The sequence below is a fragment of the Platalea leucorodia genome (assembly GCF_965183815.1).
Source record: "Platalea leucorodia genome assembly, chromosome: 3".
Taxonomy (NCBI): Eukaryota; Metazoa; Chordata; class Aves; order Pelecaniformes; family Threskiornithidae; genus Platalea; species Platalea leucorodia.
The window spans coordinates 67,183,376-67,201,727 of NC_138825.1; the positions used below are offsets into that span (position 1 = coordinate 67,183,376).

Here is an 18,352-nt window from a genome sequence, read left to right on the forward strand (position 1 = left end):
AGGTTATTACCTTGTGGTAATAAACAGGGCATCAACATTCATGAACAGCACCATTAATTAATTTAAGCTGCTCTTCATTTCCAGATCTAGGACTTAGTTTTCATTTGGATGAAGCATTGTCAAACTTTCACTACAGCTAAAATTTTCTGTATTTGCACTATTAAGCTTCTGAAGCACTTATTTTTAAATGTTTGCAAGCCTTGGAGTAAAATCATGATTTAGCCAGAGATAGTGTTTGTGTCACAGGTGTATTTAAATTCATTCTCTCAAAGGAAGCTCTAAATTTGATCTAGGTGTAAGCATTTAGTAATCCCACTGTGTGGAACTAGATAGATTTTTAGAAAACAAATTCTGCAGCGATTGTCTTCACTGAGCATGTTCTGGCTCTTGGCTGAGTAGTGTTTCTTTTTCGTTTGTTTGGGGCTGCTTTTTTGGGGGAGGCAGAGGTTGGTTGTTGTTTTTTTTGGTTGGGTGTTTTCACGTGGGTTGGTTGGGGATTTGGGGGTTGGTTGATTGGTTCCCCCCTCCTATCCCTCCCCTCCATTCTGATCTGTTGTAAGTCTTGCAGGATTATTTTTTTTCTGGATGTCTTGGCTGAGGAGAGACATCCTGAGCTCTCCCAAGAATTCTGACAGTAGAGAATGGCTTGCCATGGATGCAAAATGCTCTTTTTTGAAGGAAAGAACCCTAGCACTAAGCCTGCATTAGTATTAGCCCAGTAGGAGTAGATCTGTAGACCATTCTCTGTAGCATTTACCTTCATCCAAAAGGAGTTTAGGTTGTGCACTCTGAGATGACTCCACAGTGCAAACCAAACCATGGTAAATGGCGATGATTCAGTTATTTCCAACCAAATTGCACTCGTGAGCAGAACTGAAGTGCTCACGTAGATACACCCTCTTGTCCTTGTGGAAGTATTTATGAAATTCCTTGGGTAAATGGTCCTGCATCATTGTAGGGAAGGGGAGTGCAGGAAGAAGGCAATCTCACCGCATGTATGATTTATCATAGACCTGAAGTATGCAATCACAGCCAGTCTCAGCTCTCTGCACCAGGGCCCTGCCTCACTTGGTTTATAGGAAGCTCCCTCTTTGGAGGTAGAGCAGGTGTCTGCTGTGAAGATGACCACTGTACTTGGGCCCTGTACTTCATCCCAAGTGCAGTAGATACATAGTGATTTCCACAGGGGATTTCAGAAGAAGAAAGCATGTTCTTATGCTCAGGGCAGTTTGAATGCTGCTTTGAATATTTAGATTTCATCCTTGACTTTGTCAGGGATGTTTGGCTAGACTGCATCTCAGGCGTGACTGTTCCCTGTGTACTTCTAAAGTCCTACAAGTCAGGCCTTACTGTCTCACAAAGAGCATGCAGTTGCAGTAGTGCGAGGGCACAGCTTTTCCTTGAAGTTCTGCAGACTCCAAAAAAATCAAATGCTGGAGATCTCAAATATTAGTGAATATAATCTACCTTAAAATCTTTCCCTACCTAGTCTTCTTGCCTGGAAAATAAGATGCTGATATTCCTCTATTTACAGGGAAGTTAGGTAAATAAGCTGCTCTTTCTGAAACACTTTCTGTGTCCAAGTCAAGAAACACAGAATAAAACTCAAGCACGTTTAAGAAATGCATTCAGTCGTGTATTTTAGGATGAGTAAAAAATCAAGGTATTCTATGCAGTTTGGGGTATATAGAATGATGAAAAGCTGCCGCAGTAAAAATAGTATTTTATTATAAAACTAAAAGCTGTATCCTCATATGCAGGTAGCTGGAACTGTCACTTCATAACTCTGGAGTGCTTGTCTTAGTGATGTAGTTTGAAATTATTTTGTCTGTTCGGTACATCTTGAACAAAGTCCTCTAAGAATAATTTCTTTTGACCTAATTCAGGGACTCATGTCTAGAACAAAGTGTATGAAACACTCTTTTGAAGCAATGTAATAAAATTATTTTCTTTGTAAGCTACTTTGACACAGAGGAACAGAACATGTGACAAAACCAAAAATTCATAGACCCACAATATATGTGAAGTGACCTCGCGTGTCCTCTGTTGCTCAGCGATGTTAGGCTGAATTGCAGTCTTGGTTGCATGAGCAAAGTCACTGCCCTAAGGTTCACTGTTCGTAGCATCTGTAGCTGAGTGTGTGGTCCCACAGCGGCATGGGACAACTGTGAAAACTGAGTCTGCGTGTTCCTGGTCCTTCTCCTGCGGTGCTTGAGCCCAGGTGAAAACCAACCACCTCTTCTGTTTTGCAGAATTATTTCTCAGTCAGGCCAGTCCCCAGAACTAGTTCACCCTGCCAGTACCAGGGCTGGGGTGAACATGGCATTGCTCAGGGCAGGGGAGAAAGCAGCACCATAGCCGTCTCCTTCTGCATCAGCTAAGCAGCTGTGAAGCTTCCAAGAGCTGTCAGCAGTATTGCCCTGTCATTTTTCTCGCATGAATGATCTTCCCAGTGCTTGTTGGTGCACTCCTGGCTGGCCACCTCTTTATCCTGGTGTCCTTAGCACATCTTTTAACTGCATGCGAATTGTGCTCAGCTCACCTCTCTGCTAGGAACAGAAATAAAGTCACTCCTTGGACATGGAGTTTTGAGTATGGTAGGTGAACACTTTCTGTGTGGAAGTAATGGACTTGTGAAAGGACACCAAACATGACTTGCATCTCCAGCGGTTTGGATCAGGACACAGAAATAGCATCTTGTGTCTGTCAGCGGTCAGGTGGAAGCATTCTGGGTCATGCAGTAGAAACTATGTTTATGTGCGTATGAGGAGCTCACACAGATGTTACCAGGTAAATATCAAGATCCTTTCCAGTTCCAAGATCAATTGTTTCTAGGAGCCACATAGAGAACATACTGGATTTTTCTGGTTTTAACTGGATAGCTGAAAAATAGATGTATTGATTCACGAAAAGGGGAAGCTCCCCTTATAAACTTGGCAAACATTAATGTCCCTTTCAATAATCGCCTTTCATGTGTGAGTGCAACTGAGGCTGGAACAGTTTATAAAGCAGCTTTGGAGCTCAGAGATTCTGAAGAGATGAGGTACAGAAAGGAAGCTATACCCACCACCACCACCCTCCCCCCAAAAAAAGGTTGGTGGCTGCCATGAATTCTTGGCAGCAGAACAGTAGCCCCTATCTTAGCTCTGCTTTTCCCCCAATGCAGGGTAAAACAGTTGATGTTGACTCCTACCAACAATTGAAGAAGAAATAACAGGAAAATGAGGAGAGAGAGAGGTGGAAGCAAAGGCTAAATGGAAAGCAGTGGCTTGGACTGGCACGTAGAAAAGGGGGTATCTGGAGTTCTTGCTGCTAGTGTCAGGCTAGAGTTGGAATAAATAACCAGGAAGAGTGGGATGTGAGACCAAGTGGATTTCGGGGATCTTCTAGAGCGGTTTAAGTAATGCAAAGCTGACTTGAAGGTTCAAGATGGACTTAACCTCCAGACCAAGTGTTCAAGGTTCTAGCTGAATAGAAACTGCCTTACAATACTATGTAAATCACTCTTTCACCCCACCCCTTGCATATTGTAATGGTTAATTATTCCCAGAGATTAGGAGATGCCAGGCTACGGAGATGGCAGTTATCCTGCCCTGAGAAGCTTTATTTTCTTGGGTATTGTAACTGTGTACTAAGTAGAATATCACTAGGCAGTATTATTTACAGTTTTCCTTTTAACCTGTCGGAGTTTGATAACTGAACTGAGAGATTGATTAAGAGACATTAGCATTACATAAAATCATGACTATTCAATATGCTAATTTTTCTCCTTTTCTATTTCTGCCACTGGTATTTTAGAACCCTAAAATACCTCTTTTCTATAAACTGCACAAAACTTGACAGTGGAAAATCCTTTTTCTTTTTTTTTCTTTCCTTCCCCCCCACCTTTTTTTTTTTTTTCCTTCCAGGGCCACTGACAGACAAATGTTAAATTCTTCTGGTCCTGTGGAGCAGAAAAAATATCTGTGCTCAACTGAAAATGAAGAAGGCCTAATTGATCACAGAGTGCTAAAGCAAAAGTGAGTTTATAATGCATTTGCTAAATTTTTCTTACCTTTTGAAAATGACATAAACACTTATTTTTGCTTCATTAAGACTAAACAGATACTTTGTAAAAAGTGATCTTCGTTATTGGAGACCAGGTTCAGGTATATCCAGGTATATTTAGAAAAGAGCAGGAGCAGAAACTTCTTAGGATTTGACTGAATAAAGTAGTCTAATGGTGTTTTTTTCCTACCCTCCATCCTCAGTCCTTGCTTACTATCTCATGTTGCCTCATGCAGAGGGCATGAAGTAACGACAGGTTTGTCTTTATTTGTCTAGTTTTTAAAAATCCTCTTTTACAGATATCTTTCCAACAGCAATCTGGCAAATTAATCATTACAGAGTGGAATATGACTATAAAAAATCATGTGCTTGAGGCACCTTAAATATAGCACTTGCAAAGGTAGGCATCTTGTTCCATTTGCACACTCATTTTCCTTGGGTATCAAAATGAGTCGTCTTAAAAACTGGATGCAAGGCAGGAGGTTTTGTTGGGGTTTTCTTTTTTTCCCTACACATGCTTTTCCCCTTTGAGATGGTTAGTTAGTGTTGAAAGAGTGCCATTTCTCTTTCAAGGCAATTGTTTTCTTGCTTGCGAAGCTTTCCCCGCTGGTCATTACCCCCCCTTTATTCCTGCCTGCTCTAATTTCTCCCCCATAGATGTGACTGGCTTCACCATCAGTCTGATATTCTGAGATAAGGGGAGGTCTTTCTGTAAAAATGTCCATTTTATCACTTTAAAAATGTAACAGGGAGTTAGGGATAAGGCTGCCTGGGAACAGAGGAGAGGGCTTAGTGAATCATATAGTTAATGCTTTCAAAAGAAAGTCCTACCACGAGCTTCAAACGAACAAAACAAAAAACCCAAACCCAAAGATCCTGTCAGCATTGTTGCCAACGAAACAAACCCAAATCACTTAAAACCCTCGGAATAAACCATTAAAATGATCTTGCAAGGATGGTTTTTAGCCTGTACTTCTAAGGATGCTTATTTTTAATTAATGATGAGTAATTTGCCTTGTGCTGTATAAAGAGTTTTAAATGGGTTGTGTGAATCAGTGTAACCCAGAATAGACTGGTTTTGGGAAATGTTCTCAGTAAATGTTGTCAGTAGTAGCTTTCAAAGGCCCATAATGGCCTGTTAAGGGAAAGGGACTGTAAAAGAGCAGTGCCAGTTCGCCCTGGGGCAAAGGAGCAGAAGAGGAGGGAAGTCTGCTGCTGTAAATGGAAGTGCCCCTTCTCCATGAAGCAGTAGATGCCCTAAAAGTCAGTGGAGCTGTGATAATTTGTAGTCTCGAAGACCTGAGTAAATTTTATGAGGGCTTCTCTTTGAAGGTCAGATGAGAAACAGGCAAATGTCTTTCTCTGAAACAGCTGATTTAACTGACTGAGGCTGAGGATGGAACTGACCAGCCCTTGCACCCATTAACTGCTGCACTAGGTTCATCCCAAGCTAAATACTATTTTTGGAGGTGAATGCTGCTGTTTAGGTATGTCTATGATTTGACCCACACTGCTAAACGCAATATTACAGAGTTTAGGTTTGATTTTGTTTGTTTGTTTGTTTTTTCCTTTTCTTCCTGCCTTCCTTTCCCTACAGTACTCATTGCATTTTCAACAACCGATGGAAAATTTTAATGTTTTATATGCTTGAGGGGATTATGTCAGCTATAAGCACATTGTGAAGGGTTGAACAAGAAGTTTGTTTTAGAAATTTGATTATGGGAACAGAAAACGTTGCCTTGACTTTAGCCTAGAGTATAAAAGTAACCCCCGTCTATTCTGCTAATGTATTTACTTTGAAAGCTGGGTGGGTCGGTTGGTTGGTTTGTTTTTCACTCAAGTTCCAGTCTATAGATTTATGTGCCGTGGTGAAAAGTGGTTTTTCACATCAGATTAATGGTGGCTATTTTTTTTTTTTATTTTGGCATCATGTTAATCAATATTTCTGCTAGATCAACTAGTAGTTTTTTTTTCCATTTCTTTGAATATGCCATATTTAAAGTTTGTGCATGTGTTTCTCTCCCCTAGTCTCTCATTCTAACTAATGGGGAAAGGGAAGCTGTAGTAATACAAGGAGGTTGTTCTGCAAATAAAACACTTTGGACTGTCTTATTCTGAGTAAGAAGGAGGGTAGGTACCCATTTCTCATCAGCCAGGCCAGATCTGGAAGAGCAACTAAGAACAATGATGACTTCCACTCTTCCTTAGTGGGTGTTCCCACCTCACCCAGTTATTTGGCGGCAGAGCAGTTCATATAAGCGCTTCTAGAGTCACTTCTGACAGGGGTTAGTTTAATTCAGAGGGGTTGGTTTAATTGTACAATTCAAATGATTGATATTTGGCCAGGGTTACACTTGTAGCCTCTGTCTCCTCATTCATTTCATCCAATCTGAAAAAGAGGAACTTGAAATTTTGTGGGTTGAGTTTTTGGGGGGTTTTGTTTGTTTTCCCCCAAAGACCCATGCAACTACAGCTTCAAGAGCTGGCATGGTTTTGCCTGAAATGAATGTGTGTGTGCTTTTATGGATTATTAGCACTGGTGAATTGGCTCGAAGTTTCTCTGTATGTTTCCTGTGTAGATAGTCCTAACAGCTGTGTTAAGTACACTCTTCTATATTATGAAATATTAAAAAAAATCAAAGAAGATTGCTTAAACACAAAAATAAAGAGTAAGTGGATGCAGCAATCGTATAATTTTTTTTCTTGTATTGAAATTGTGCGTATGTATAACCAGATGAGGTTTGCAGGTTACCTCAGTGGAATAACTTTTTGCTAGCAACTACAGAAGTAAAAACAGCCAGTCTTTTTGTTAATCTCCCAAGAAGATTAATCTTGAAGCAGTGCTTTTCTGTGAAGACAATAAGATATCTACAAAGGACGATTCAATAAATACATTTCCCCTATACCTGCTTTTCTGTATCAGAGTACCAGCAGTTTGATGGCTCCAGGCAGCCTGGTGTTTATCTTGTTGCTAAGACAGAGGCTGTCATTACTTGTAAATACCTGACACTGCTGTGAAAAACCAACCTTTTATTGGTTGGTTTATACGTCCTGTCTGCCTTTCCTCAAGGTGTTTGTTTATCAAATGACATCCCTAACATCCTTTTTTCACTGTTTCCAATCTGATGGTCCGGCTGGTTTCCTTCAAGAGTGATGTCCTGGATATGGGTTTATTTGTACGTTTATTCTTTCTATTAAAAACGTGTTCTGTAGCTCTTGAGTGTTGTGTAACAGATTTACTGTCTGAACGCCTTGAAGTAATTTGCTCAGAGCAGGCTTATGTGCACAAGCAGGATAACAGATCTTCTGGCCAGCCTTGACAGCCTTGAACTTCTCTATTTGCTGCAAATTTGGAAGATGTGGTCAGTGTTCAACTAAACCTGAGCCTGCTAAGTGTTCATATACTAATAAGGTCACTGCCAGCATTGACAGTATGTTGGTGCTGGTGCCCACATAAATTTTGGCTGATACCAAGAATAATGAATTGGAATATTTATTTTAAAATAAACTTGTCTCCTGTCTCCAAGATGGCTATGCTGGCCAGCATGGTTGCAAACCACTGTTCCTTCATTTCCTCAGTGTGGCCGGCTCGCCTGCCGCAAGCCCTCTCGAGGTCAGGCACCCGCCAGCATGCGCTGGTGCAACCTTGGAACTGGTAACACCCCGCTGATAGGGACTGGAGGTGAGCTGAGCGCGGAGCTATGTTAAGGATGCTGTACTTCTCCTTAGCTAGGGCAGTCTCGCATCTGGTTTGGTCGGACTGCAGGCAACTGCACTGACTACTGGGTAGCTGTGTGTTTTTTGATTTTGACACATCATTCTGCTAATGATCTTTATAGAGCTCCTTCCTTTGCTTCTCCATTACCCATACATATATACTCTTGGTCTGTGTTTAATGTGTTTTATCAGAAACACACTTACGCTTGTGCTTTAAAAAGAAGAAAAGGAAAAAAGAAAGAAAAGAGAGAGAGAGTATGTAGTCTGAAAAATTGTTGCTTAGTCAATCATTTCAGATTATTTTGCTCCCTTTACACAAGAGAGCGAATATTACTTTTATCTGTATACTTATATACTCACATGCAGCTATAGTCCTACAAAGCAAATCTCAGCTGGACTGTGCCTCTTACATATAACTTAAGAGTTTCTTAGTTTCTATGCAGAAACCTTATTGTTGATATCATCAGAATTATTTATAGTAGATGTGATGATCTTTTTTTCAGTTAGTTCATATGGACATGAAAAGCAGCCATAAAAAAACCCATGTTAAGTCTTTGACAGTGGTCAGTAGTAGGAGAAAGGAGGTACTGTCTGTCTGTTTTGTTCAGAAGTACAGACATCAGATGCTTCCTTTGATTATACCTTTACAACAACTAATGTTTAGGGATTCCAAAATGATAAATTGCATCTAGCCCATTAATTTTAATGGTGATTGATTGAATCTTTCTTCTATGAATTTGTCTCAATACTTTCGAAGCTATCTATTGTTTCAGTAGTAGATTCCTCTGTTGAATGATGTATCATAATAGAAAAAATAATTTCTTCATTTTTATTTTAACAATTCCTGATAATTTAACTTCAATTGTTATTCTATCTTCATAAAAACTGTTATATCTGTGGGGTTTGGTTTGTTTTCTGGTTTCTGGTTTTTGGTTTGTGGGAGATTCTTTAAATTTAAGTTTTCGGTTTATGTGGTTGCAAGAATTTCTGCCACTTTTCTTTTAAGTTAGCATTTCATGTCTCCGTCGTTGCAGCAGGAAGCTTAAGAATACTAACAAATTAAAAAACCTAGAAGACTCACAGTAATATCTTCTCTGTGCTTGTTGCCCCAATGTTTTGCGAGTCAAAGCAACTGGACTCAATGGTTTTAGAGTGCTCAAGGTCAACAGAGCTGAATTTACTGTTATGGTGCTGTGAGCCTTCCACAAAAGTTTGCAGGAAAAAAAAAAATTCGTTAAATCTCCTTTCTTCCACATCAGAAATAAGCTAAGTCTTACAAATTACTTGCAGCAGATACTAACTGCATTGCCTTGCTAAGTTCTAGCAAAATCGTAAAAACAACAATCAAAAAAACCCAAATAAATACATAAAATTCTTTGGATACAGTATAACACATCTTTCATGGGTGAATGCAAATAAATGCTGTTTCATTAAAATGGCCTGATTTAGCTGGCAGTTCTGTCAGTCAGATTCCCCAAGGAGCATTTTCTCTCCCCCTGTCTGTAACCTACAGCTGCTGCCCTTGCATGAGATGGAAGTGCAGAGCCTTCGCTTACGTGATGCTGCTCCTCGGAATGGAAACTGTCAAAAAATCTTGACTCCCTCTAAAAGAAGTTTGTGTTTGCATCTCTCAAACTTTCTTTGAAGCTGATTAATTTTGTCTGTAACTTCATGCTTCTACTGAATGTGATGATTTCTATAGCAAGGGTACTGCAGGAAAAGCTGAAACTGGAGCTGCTTTGGGAAGCGGGCAGCTACGGTGTGTCTGTCAGCTCCCGTGTGCTAGCCTTGCTGAAGCTAACACTGCTGCGGGTAACTTCTTGCTCAGTCTAAAGGATACCTGCCCCTATGTTTAGTGGGAACTGAAAAAGTAAAAGACATCACCAAGCACTAGGTAGACTGCAAATTCCAGGCTTTAGGGAATAACTGGGAAACTGTGCATTTATGTTGGAAAGTAGGAAACAGCAGTGAAGCACATGAAGGGAAAGGCATGAGAATCTTTCAGGCACAGATCTCAGAACTGTGCATAGAAAAGAGCGCCCTATTTTATCCTACTATTGAGAAGGGAAAAAGAGTTTCTTTTGATATTTCATCATCTGTCATAATTTCTTCCTTTTGATGGAAATAACCTTTACAACCTTAAATATTGTCATAAAGTTGAAAGCATATAATACATGTGTTAGTGAAATGGAACATTTTCTACAGCTGCAGACTTTTCCTTTCCTTCCCATCTGCAGGCTCCAGGTTTTCTTTTCTCCTCTGTTTCTTCCTTGGCTTTGTAGACATGGACTTTTTTCCAGCCTACAACTCTTCAGACAGGAGTCTCTTGCTGATTTTTGGTGTAGCTTTGTGAAAGGCTAGACCTTCACCTGTGAAAAATGGGAATCTATTGAGGCTCCACTCATGTGCTGAGTTTTATCTGGACGTGCCAAACGTGGGAACCCACTGATGTCAGCAAGGTTCTACTCACCTGTGATGTCCTCTGAGTTACTGGGACCTAAGCTGATACAAGATATAGCAATGGGTGCCATAGACTCATGGACTTTACTGAAGTACACATACAATGAGAAAAGCATGTAGCACACAGTCTATTTATGTGTGTGCTCAGCTGTCCTTCAAGTCACTTTTTTTTTTTAGTTTTTAAATAAACTAAACAGATGCAGGAAACTGATCCTTCTTACCAGTATGCTCAGAAGCTTAAAAATGACAAAATCATATGATCTCGTGTTTGAACCTGTTTCTAGGTCTCTACTGCACTTTGCAGTTATCTTGATTGAGCTGTCTATGTTGATGCCAAGATTATTTTTACTGACTTGTTACAGCTAATTCAGGCAGTTTTGTGTCTCTGCCTGAGGTTGCATAGGACACCGGACTTGGAGAGCATGATCTAAAACCTTCGTTGAATGATCTGGGTGATGCTGCAAGTGTGTAAAATCTTTGCCTTTTTAGCAGTAAAACAAGATATTCCCTGGGATTAGGGATCCCAGGGGTTCTATAATTCAAAAAGGTGTGGGTTTGGGGGTTGTTTTTTTTGTTTTTGTTTGTTTTTGGTGGGTTTTTTTGCCAGCTGAGGGAGACAAATGACTCCTCCCAAAATGATGTTATTTTATAGTTTCGTGTCTCAGTAAACATTCTGTGCATGAGCAGTGTAAGGCTGTAATGGAGTCAAAGAAAGAAATAGCTGTGTGAGAGTGCTGTGACTTAGTACAATAAGTAAAGTGGTCATCTGCAAAAGCTGAGTGGTCAAAAGCTCTGTGATTAGTTGTGTCCTTGCCGAGGAGATGCTTCTTAGGATGCAGTTCCATAATGCAGCTAAACATAGAGACCAGCTTGCTTCCTCTGCGCTGGTATTTGTCTCACCTCATAGGCAGCTATTTTGGGGACATAAACGGTGAGAAAACTAAACCAAGAAGAAAAGTGAAGAATTTCATCACTGTAGCTCTTTAAGTAACTTGCTGCATGGTTAGAGGCTTCCCAGCACCAGTAAGAAAGGGGTAGAGATGTGACAGCACGGGGAGAGGGGGGCTGACATTCGGCAGCAGCTAGCCATCGGATTGAATTAGCTGCAGCACCAAATGTCTCAAGAACTGAGAGGAGAGAAAAGATGTAGTAATTTGCACTTTGTGATTTTGTGATCTTGATCTTATCTCTGTCTCAGGTTAGCTAGAAGACCAGAGAGGGATGGTTAGAAACAGGCTATGTATGTTTGTACCTAAATCTCTAGCTGTAATGCTGTTCAATCAAGGAAGGTCTTGGCTACATGCATAAATCTCAGTGCGCACGCAGTTTAACTGAACTGTTCCTTTACTGAAACAAGTTTGCATGTGAGCATTTCTAGGGATAAAGTTTAGTGTGGAGTTGTATCTCTTTTCAAACAAACTTGTATTTCATTATAAAATATTACTGCACATATTTAACCTGACTGCCCAACAGCAATGATTTCAGCAAAAGCTAGTAAAATATTAATCATGCACTGTGGAGACTAAAGCAATTTTTGGGTCTTGTTTGGACAGCAAGGAAGTATTTTCTGTGTTGGGTAAGGCTGAAGAGAAATGGAATTTGGAGTATTTTTGTTGTACTGGCAAATGTGAAGGGACTGGTGGAGGGGAGAGTTACCATGCCTCCCTGGCTATCTGCCATCCCAACTCCAAGAAAATTTTATTTTCTTCAAGTAACTGAGTAGAGTTCAGTTTGCCTGAACTGAACCTGCTAATCTGTTCCACTTTTTGAAATGGCAATTCAGCTTCACTGCTTTAGCAACAACAGGAATTTCAGTGCTGCTCAGCTACAAATTACTGTATGTTTTAAACTTTTGTACGTTTTTGAGCTAGTTTAAGGATAGCATGTTAAAAACAGTGTGTAGTAACTTGCAGCCTGTCTGCTACATCACTTTCATCAGTCAAGTTGGTGGAAGTACAGGGTTCAAACTCATAGGCTGCAGAGCTCCTCATTGATGATACAGCGAACATCTGCACTTTATTTGCATAGGAGGGATTTCCAAGTGATTTCAGAATCTGGGTTTGGTTCTATTTTCCCATTTGTGTACTAATTTATCACCAAAAGAGGACATGAATATGTCTGTGTGGATACGTTTGTCACTTCTCACGCAGCTTTTCCTTCTTTTGAGACTACAAAGTACTCGTAGAAGTTCGCTACAATTTGCATCTACCGTTAACCATCCGTGTCCCATAAAATCCGGTGAGCTTGGAGACACAGCAGCCTTGGCCATTTTGTACCTGTTTTGCATGGGATAACAGTAGTGCTGTGAGTACTGCTACTGCTGTTAATATAAATATGAGGATCAGATGACAGTACCCAAATTATTTCTTTTTTTTCAGCACCGCATCACAGTTTGCGGTAGTGCTAGGGTTAGTAAAGTTATATCATGGCTGTAGAGCTTTTATCAACCTGCAAGCTACCAACTTATATTAAAAATGCCAAGGTGGTGTGGCAGCATAACCAGGTCAACAAGGTTGAGAATTACAGGCTAATCTACTCAAGAAGGTATTGAGGCTATAGCTATGGCTATAGGGGCCCAAAATAATCTGCCTCCCAGATATATATAGTAATCTTTCAAATGGTGTAAACTAAGCTATTGCAAATGCTTATCTATCGGTATTGCAGTTGATTTTGCCAGCCTAAAGATATTGGCTACCATGTTTGGTGTTTTGTTTTTGTTTTTTGTTTTTTGTTTTTTTTATGTCCTTACCTGAAAGAGGCTGGATAGCAAAACCTCCCAATGAAGACCTTGCTAAAACTCTTCACAACTCTTATTTATATACCTAGCTCTTGTTTATAGACTACCATAGAGACCTTTAGGAGTGAAAACTTGTGTACTTTGACTGAAGTCTAGCAGAATTTCCCTCCGTAACTTTCATAGGCTCAAAATCTAGCGCAGCTTGGAAGGGACACAAAAGCATGCCTAGTCCAGCCACACATCTTTGCGTGGGAGCTTTCACCTACCAAGTGGAGGGTTCCTAATGTGAGACACATACAGTGTAGATTTCAACAACTGTGGTAACTATCTTAATTTCCTTCATAATCAGTGGAGAGAAATAGATGAGAGAGAACATCTGCTCTGATTTAGATGTCATCTTGTTGTTCTGTCATCCTTCAGTGGTGTTTATCTCTCCTCAGTGAATATAAAGGGGTGCAGATGATTAATTCAGATATAGATATCTGTATATTTATATCATGTAAGCATCTACATTTGTCATCTATAATGACAGCATTTTATTTTAAAAATTCTTTTTAAAGTCTGGTAGTTGTTTCCAAATTGCTCTCTGCAATTTAAATTAAAGCAAATATAAATTGCTGTGATACCACATACGTAACAGGACTCTTTAGTTTCTTTAGCACCTCTCATTTGAAATTTCTTTATTGGGTCTGGACTATTAGGACTGAGAAGCTGTCTAAGGCTGCCAGAACCACTCCACCTTTTAGATGACTCTTGCTTGACTTCCAGCTGAATTTGTCTCTACTTTTCCCTGTATTCCTTCAGAATTAGGGTTTGGCAGGCTCTCTGGAGGCGGGAAGCACTTGGGTAGCCAGTGGTGATATCCTGCCTCAGGTTCACCCCAGCTGGGGTGTCTGATCTGATCTGAATTCTCTCAGTGCCAGGAGGCACACAAGGCACGAACATCGTTCTTCCACTTCGATCGGTCTGCGGCTGCGTGCTCTGGAGTCCCAAGGGCCACAGCACAGTCTTCTGTTGGTTTTTTCCTCAAGACATGACCGATCCAGTTCCATCTCCTCCTCCTCACTTCATTACTGATTTTCTCCATCTCCGAGTTGATGCTCGTCGTTTCTGCAACTTTTTTTTTTTTTTTTTTTTTTTTCCGGGAGGAGGTAGTTGGCCTCCTGCCCAACCCCCATGACTTGGAGGGCCAGTGGTTTTTCTGTCAGGGTGGCCTTCCCTTAGGCTGCGTTGGTTCGCGGCACCTTCTTCAATTTTATCCGGTGCACCCTCCAGAGAGGGATCCCCTATCCACCACCCAGGGGACGCGCCTTCTAGCCGTGCAGCCCCAGCCGAAGGCAGCGGGGGTGTGACACTTGTAAATAGTGCGGATGGTCTTGGGAGGGGAGCTGCAGGTGCTTACAGGCTGTGTCTGCTTTGTTTCCAGCCATTGTGCTGATACCTGCCCGCGTCCCTGTGGATAACTGCCTCCATCCCTTCCATGCCTTCCCCTTTGGGAGGATAGTCTCAGCTAATGTCCTGTGTAGTGTTTTATTCAATCAAGCTGTTTGCTTACTCTCACTAGCAAGTTAGCAGAACTGGTAGGAAACACATTATAAATAATGACAGATAAAGTTATTTTGCAACAGTAGCAAGTCCCCGGTGACTTCCTGCTCTCTGCCTTCTGCTTTCAGTTAGTGACCACCTTCTAGCGTCTGCTGACTAAAACATTTCACATCTGACATCTGGTTTTAACCCCATATGTTTTGACTGCAGCTTTTGTAGGTGTTCTTTATGTAGAAACCAAGAGAGCAAGCCTGGAATTTCTATAGCAATAACTTTGTTTTGTGTTGAGTTTTTACTTATATTTTTCTTTCCTTCTTGCCTGCATTCCCATAGAAGAAGGACATGATCATGATGATATAATCTTTTCTTTCACAGAAAAAATCTGAAATCATTTATTGCAAGATACAAGACGTTACAGTGGACAAGTTCTTATGCTTTGCCAGACTTCCCTTACGATGTCAAGTGCATATTAGCAGAAAAAAAATGCCCTGATCACAGTATGAGAATAAGGATTATCGAAGTTTTGCAAGCAGACATGACAAAATATCTAGAAGGATCACTGTGAGTAAACATCATTAGATCTACTTGGGGGTATTACCTGTTGGCTGCAGAAGTAAATTTTCAAATGGATGTAAAGCCATTCTCTTTAATATGCTTGCTTAAATAGAGAAGGCTAAGAGCCTGAAATCTGGTGAAGTCAAACAGGAGGATTTCATGCAAACCTTAAAGCTGTTCCCTTTGCTATTTGGAGGGAATCAATAGTCTCAGAAATAGTCAGTTTAATGTATATCAGTATAGACTCCAGACAGTGTCTAATACTGTCTAGAATACCAACTATTTCTTTTACATCTCCATTTTGTTTGCACAGGTACCCAAACAGTCAGCAATATAACATTGTTGTCAATGCTCTACTGCAGGCATACCCATTCCTCGATGAAGATGGGAATGGCTTTGTAAGTATTGTAAAATCGAAAAATATGGAAATAATTATTTTTTTTCTTTCCCCACATAATCGATCACAAGAAAATAACCTAGTTCAGAGGAAATCAATATCAATTTCTTATATACTGACTGTGTTCAGAGCTGTAAGCTTCACTTTGACATGTTTGGCAAATCGCATTCTTATTTCAATACATTAATTAAAGATTAATCCAGTCATGGCCATTCCTCAAAGCCACTGTGAGATCATGCGGACCTATACGTGAAGTCCCTGGTTGCTTGTTGGGTATGGTTTCCTTCTGGATTGATTTCCCCCAAAGGATAAATTTAAGTAAATGTGAATTATTTTTGTTTTTAAAAAACAAAGAAGCCAAGCCTTTAGAAAACTGTATGAGGACTAACATATGACTGATGCTCTTGCAATGCATTATAATCACTTGTGTGTTAGATATCTGGCTACAAAATGTAGTACTATTACTGGTTTAGGTATGTCAGGAATCTAGGCCTAATTAAAAAAAAAAAAAATTTAAAAACACTGGTTGGGATCTCAGTGGGGACGTAATAGAAAGCAGTGGAAGGAGATGACTTAAATTTGAACTACATTTTTTCAGTCTTGTGACCCAGAATACATATCTGTGGTCTCAGGGGACAGTGTTCACCTTTTGAGTTCACATCATTGCTTTGCCATGTGATACTTTTATAGCATCTTGTAAAAGCTTGTGAGGCTCAGTGGGGATTGTTAGCTTTAAACGTATATAAATATATATCTCGTGTACAGTTACTGCAGAAAGCAAAATAATTTTGAGAATAAAAAAAAAAAAGAAAGTGAGGATTAAGGGGTGGCTATTCTAGTTGTCCCCTGAGCCCAGGCATTGTATGAGGGAAGGGACTAAAGAAAACAAACACATCTAAGAAAAAAGAGAGGGAGCAGAAGGATCAGAGAGCTAGGTCTACCCTTATTTTCAGTCAGGATTCCTCTCTGAATACCACAGTGGGGGTCCCCGGCCAGGGTCCTGGGTAATGCTACAGCTTCATCTGGCTCCCTTTGTGAAGGGGAGCTGGAATGACGTTCCAGGGGGGTCCAAAGACCTTTTTACAGCCTTTAACTTTTAAAAACTGTTTTTAAACAGAGGTTCTTAAGCTAGGTTTTCAAAGGGCTTTCATTGCAGCAGGAGTGTACACTGAGTGAAACAATTTATAACTCCGTTCTTTGGGAAATGGCTCATCGCTTCCCTGATCGATCCCAAAACTGGTGCTGGCAGAACTTGTGTGGTGGGGCAGAGACTTCAGAGTTGTTCTTTATCTTTTGGTATTTCTCTCATGCTTACTAGAAAGCATATCTGCAAGAAACCACGATAAGTAACTGAGGAAGCTCGAATTAGCAGTTTGCAATATTGCTAGTCTAATGCTTCTGAGCCAGCCCCTCTCCATTGCTTGAGGCAGGAAAAAATGCACTAAAGGTGTATGTCTGTATACTTAAGTTTGGAGGAGGGGGCAAGGATGAATTACTATTTTTATTGGCCCTCCTGTTAGACATTCTGTTCTTCCTTCACAGTCGTAAAGGCTATAAATACTTCTTTTTTCTTGATCTGAGATAGTTGTCTGTGAAAACAGCAAGGGCTTAAGAGAAACAGTACAACATATGCACAGCCACATAGCATGAGGCTTGTAGTAAAACTGAATTCATATACATTTAAGAAACAAATGAACAACAAAAAAAAATGGCTAACCACCATTCTTTCATCTTTTCTCAGAAAAAGTGTCTTCAGCATCTCAAAAAGGTGAAGTTTTTGTAGGTTTTTCTTTTAAAATTGCCTCAGGCTAGCATGAGACTCTAAGAATTGCTGCTTGCCGTTCCTGATAACAGTATTGAATCACAGGTCTTGTGAGATGTAAAATATTACTTACTGAGAGGTTTTGAATACCTTGAACTTGTTTATCTATAATTGTTAGACAGTTATTATTACAATTTTTTAATACATTGAAAGTATTTAATTTATTATATATAAATAAATTTATAATATAAATATATTTATATTATAAATATATCATAATATACTCATTATATATTATTATAATTGAACATATTATTTATAAAAATTAAAATAATATATAATAACTAATATATAATATATAAATATATAAATATTTTGTATATATTTATTTAATTAATACATTGAAAGTATTTAAGAAAACGATCATCAATAAAATAATTCAGAGGTAAAGCAGGAAGCTCTTTATTTGGGGACTGATAGCTAAATCTAGAAAAGGAAAACTGTAAAATGAGAGTAGTATTTTAAGCAAAAATGCTAGTTACATTAGTTATTAAATAACATATATATAAACTTCTGGAGATGCAGTCCATATATGTATGTGGTGTCTACATAGAGAGGAATAGCACTGTGGAAGTTCTTTCTTCTTTCTGCAGACTCCAAAGGGAGCCTCGGGTGACCAGCTCTGCACAGATGTCTGTGCCTGATAGGTGACGCCCTCCTTTTGGTGTCCTGTGAGGCTGGAGAAAGGGACACACCAAACATAGCAATTCAGCTGGGCAGGCCTCTGAGAATAACGGTTTGCAGGACTATTAGATTACTAAAGTTATTTGAGTTTATTTAGAATGCCATCAAACATGTTTTCAAGTATTTGGACTTTTAATTTCTTGTCAAAGTTCCAGGAAAAAGAAATAGTTGCATGCATTTCAAAAAACAAAAGGGCTGAACATAGTTTGGAGTAATTAGTCTTGCGTTCCCTCTGGCGTGCTGGAGCTCGCTTCTGCCATTGGATATTTCCATTGGATATTTTCCTTTCTGCCGCACAAAATGCTCTATCCCCTGTATTGTTAATGACATTAATTTGTCACTCCTTATTTATTGCTGTGCTATGTCTTGGTTCCTAGGTTCAGATAAA

General features: G+C 39.8%; 1 protein-coding gene across 1 annotated transcript in view; it reads left to right on the forward strand.

Moving 5' to 3' along the window:
• SAMD3 (sterile alpha motif domain containing 3) overlaps positions 1–18,352 on the forward strand; it is a gene marked incomplete at both ends in the record, with an annotated part of 41,504 nt that overhangs the window by 1,178 nt on the left and 21,974 nt on the right. The window contains 3 exons of the mRNA XM_082305471.1: positions 3,909–4,019; positions 14,882–15,067; positions 15,375–15,459. Coding sequence (XP_082161597.1) covers positions 3,909–4,019; positions 14,882–15,067; positions 15,375–15,459 — 382 coding nt within the window. The remainder of the gene's footprint in view (positions 1–3,908; positions 4,020–14,881; positions 15,068–15,374; positions 15,460–18,352) is intronic.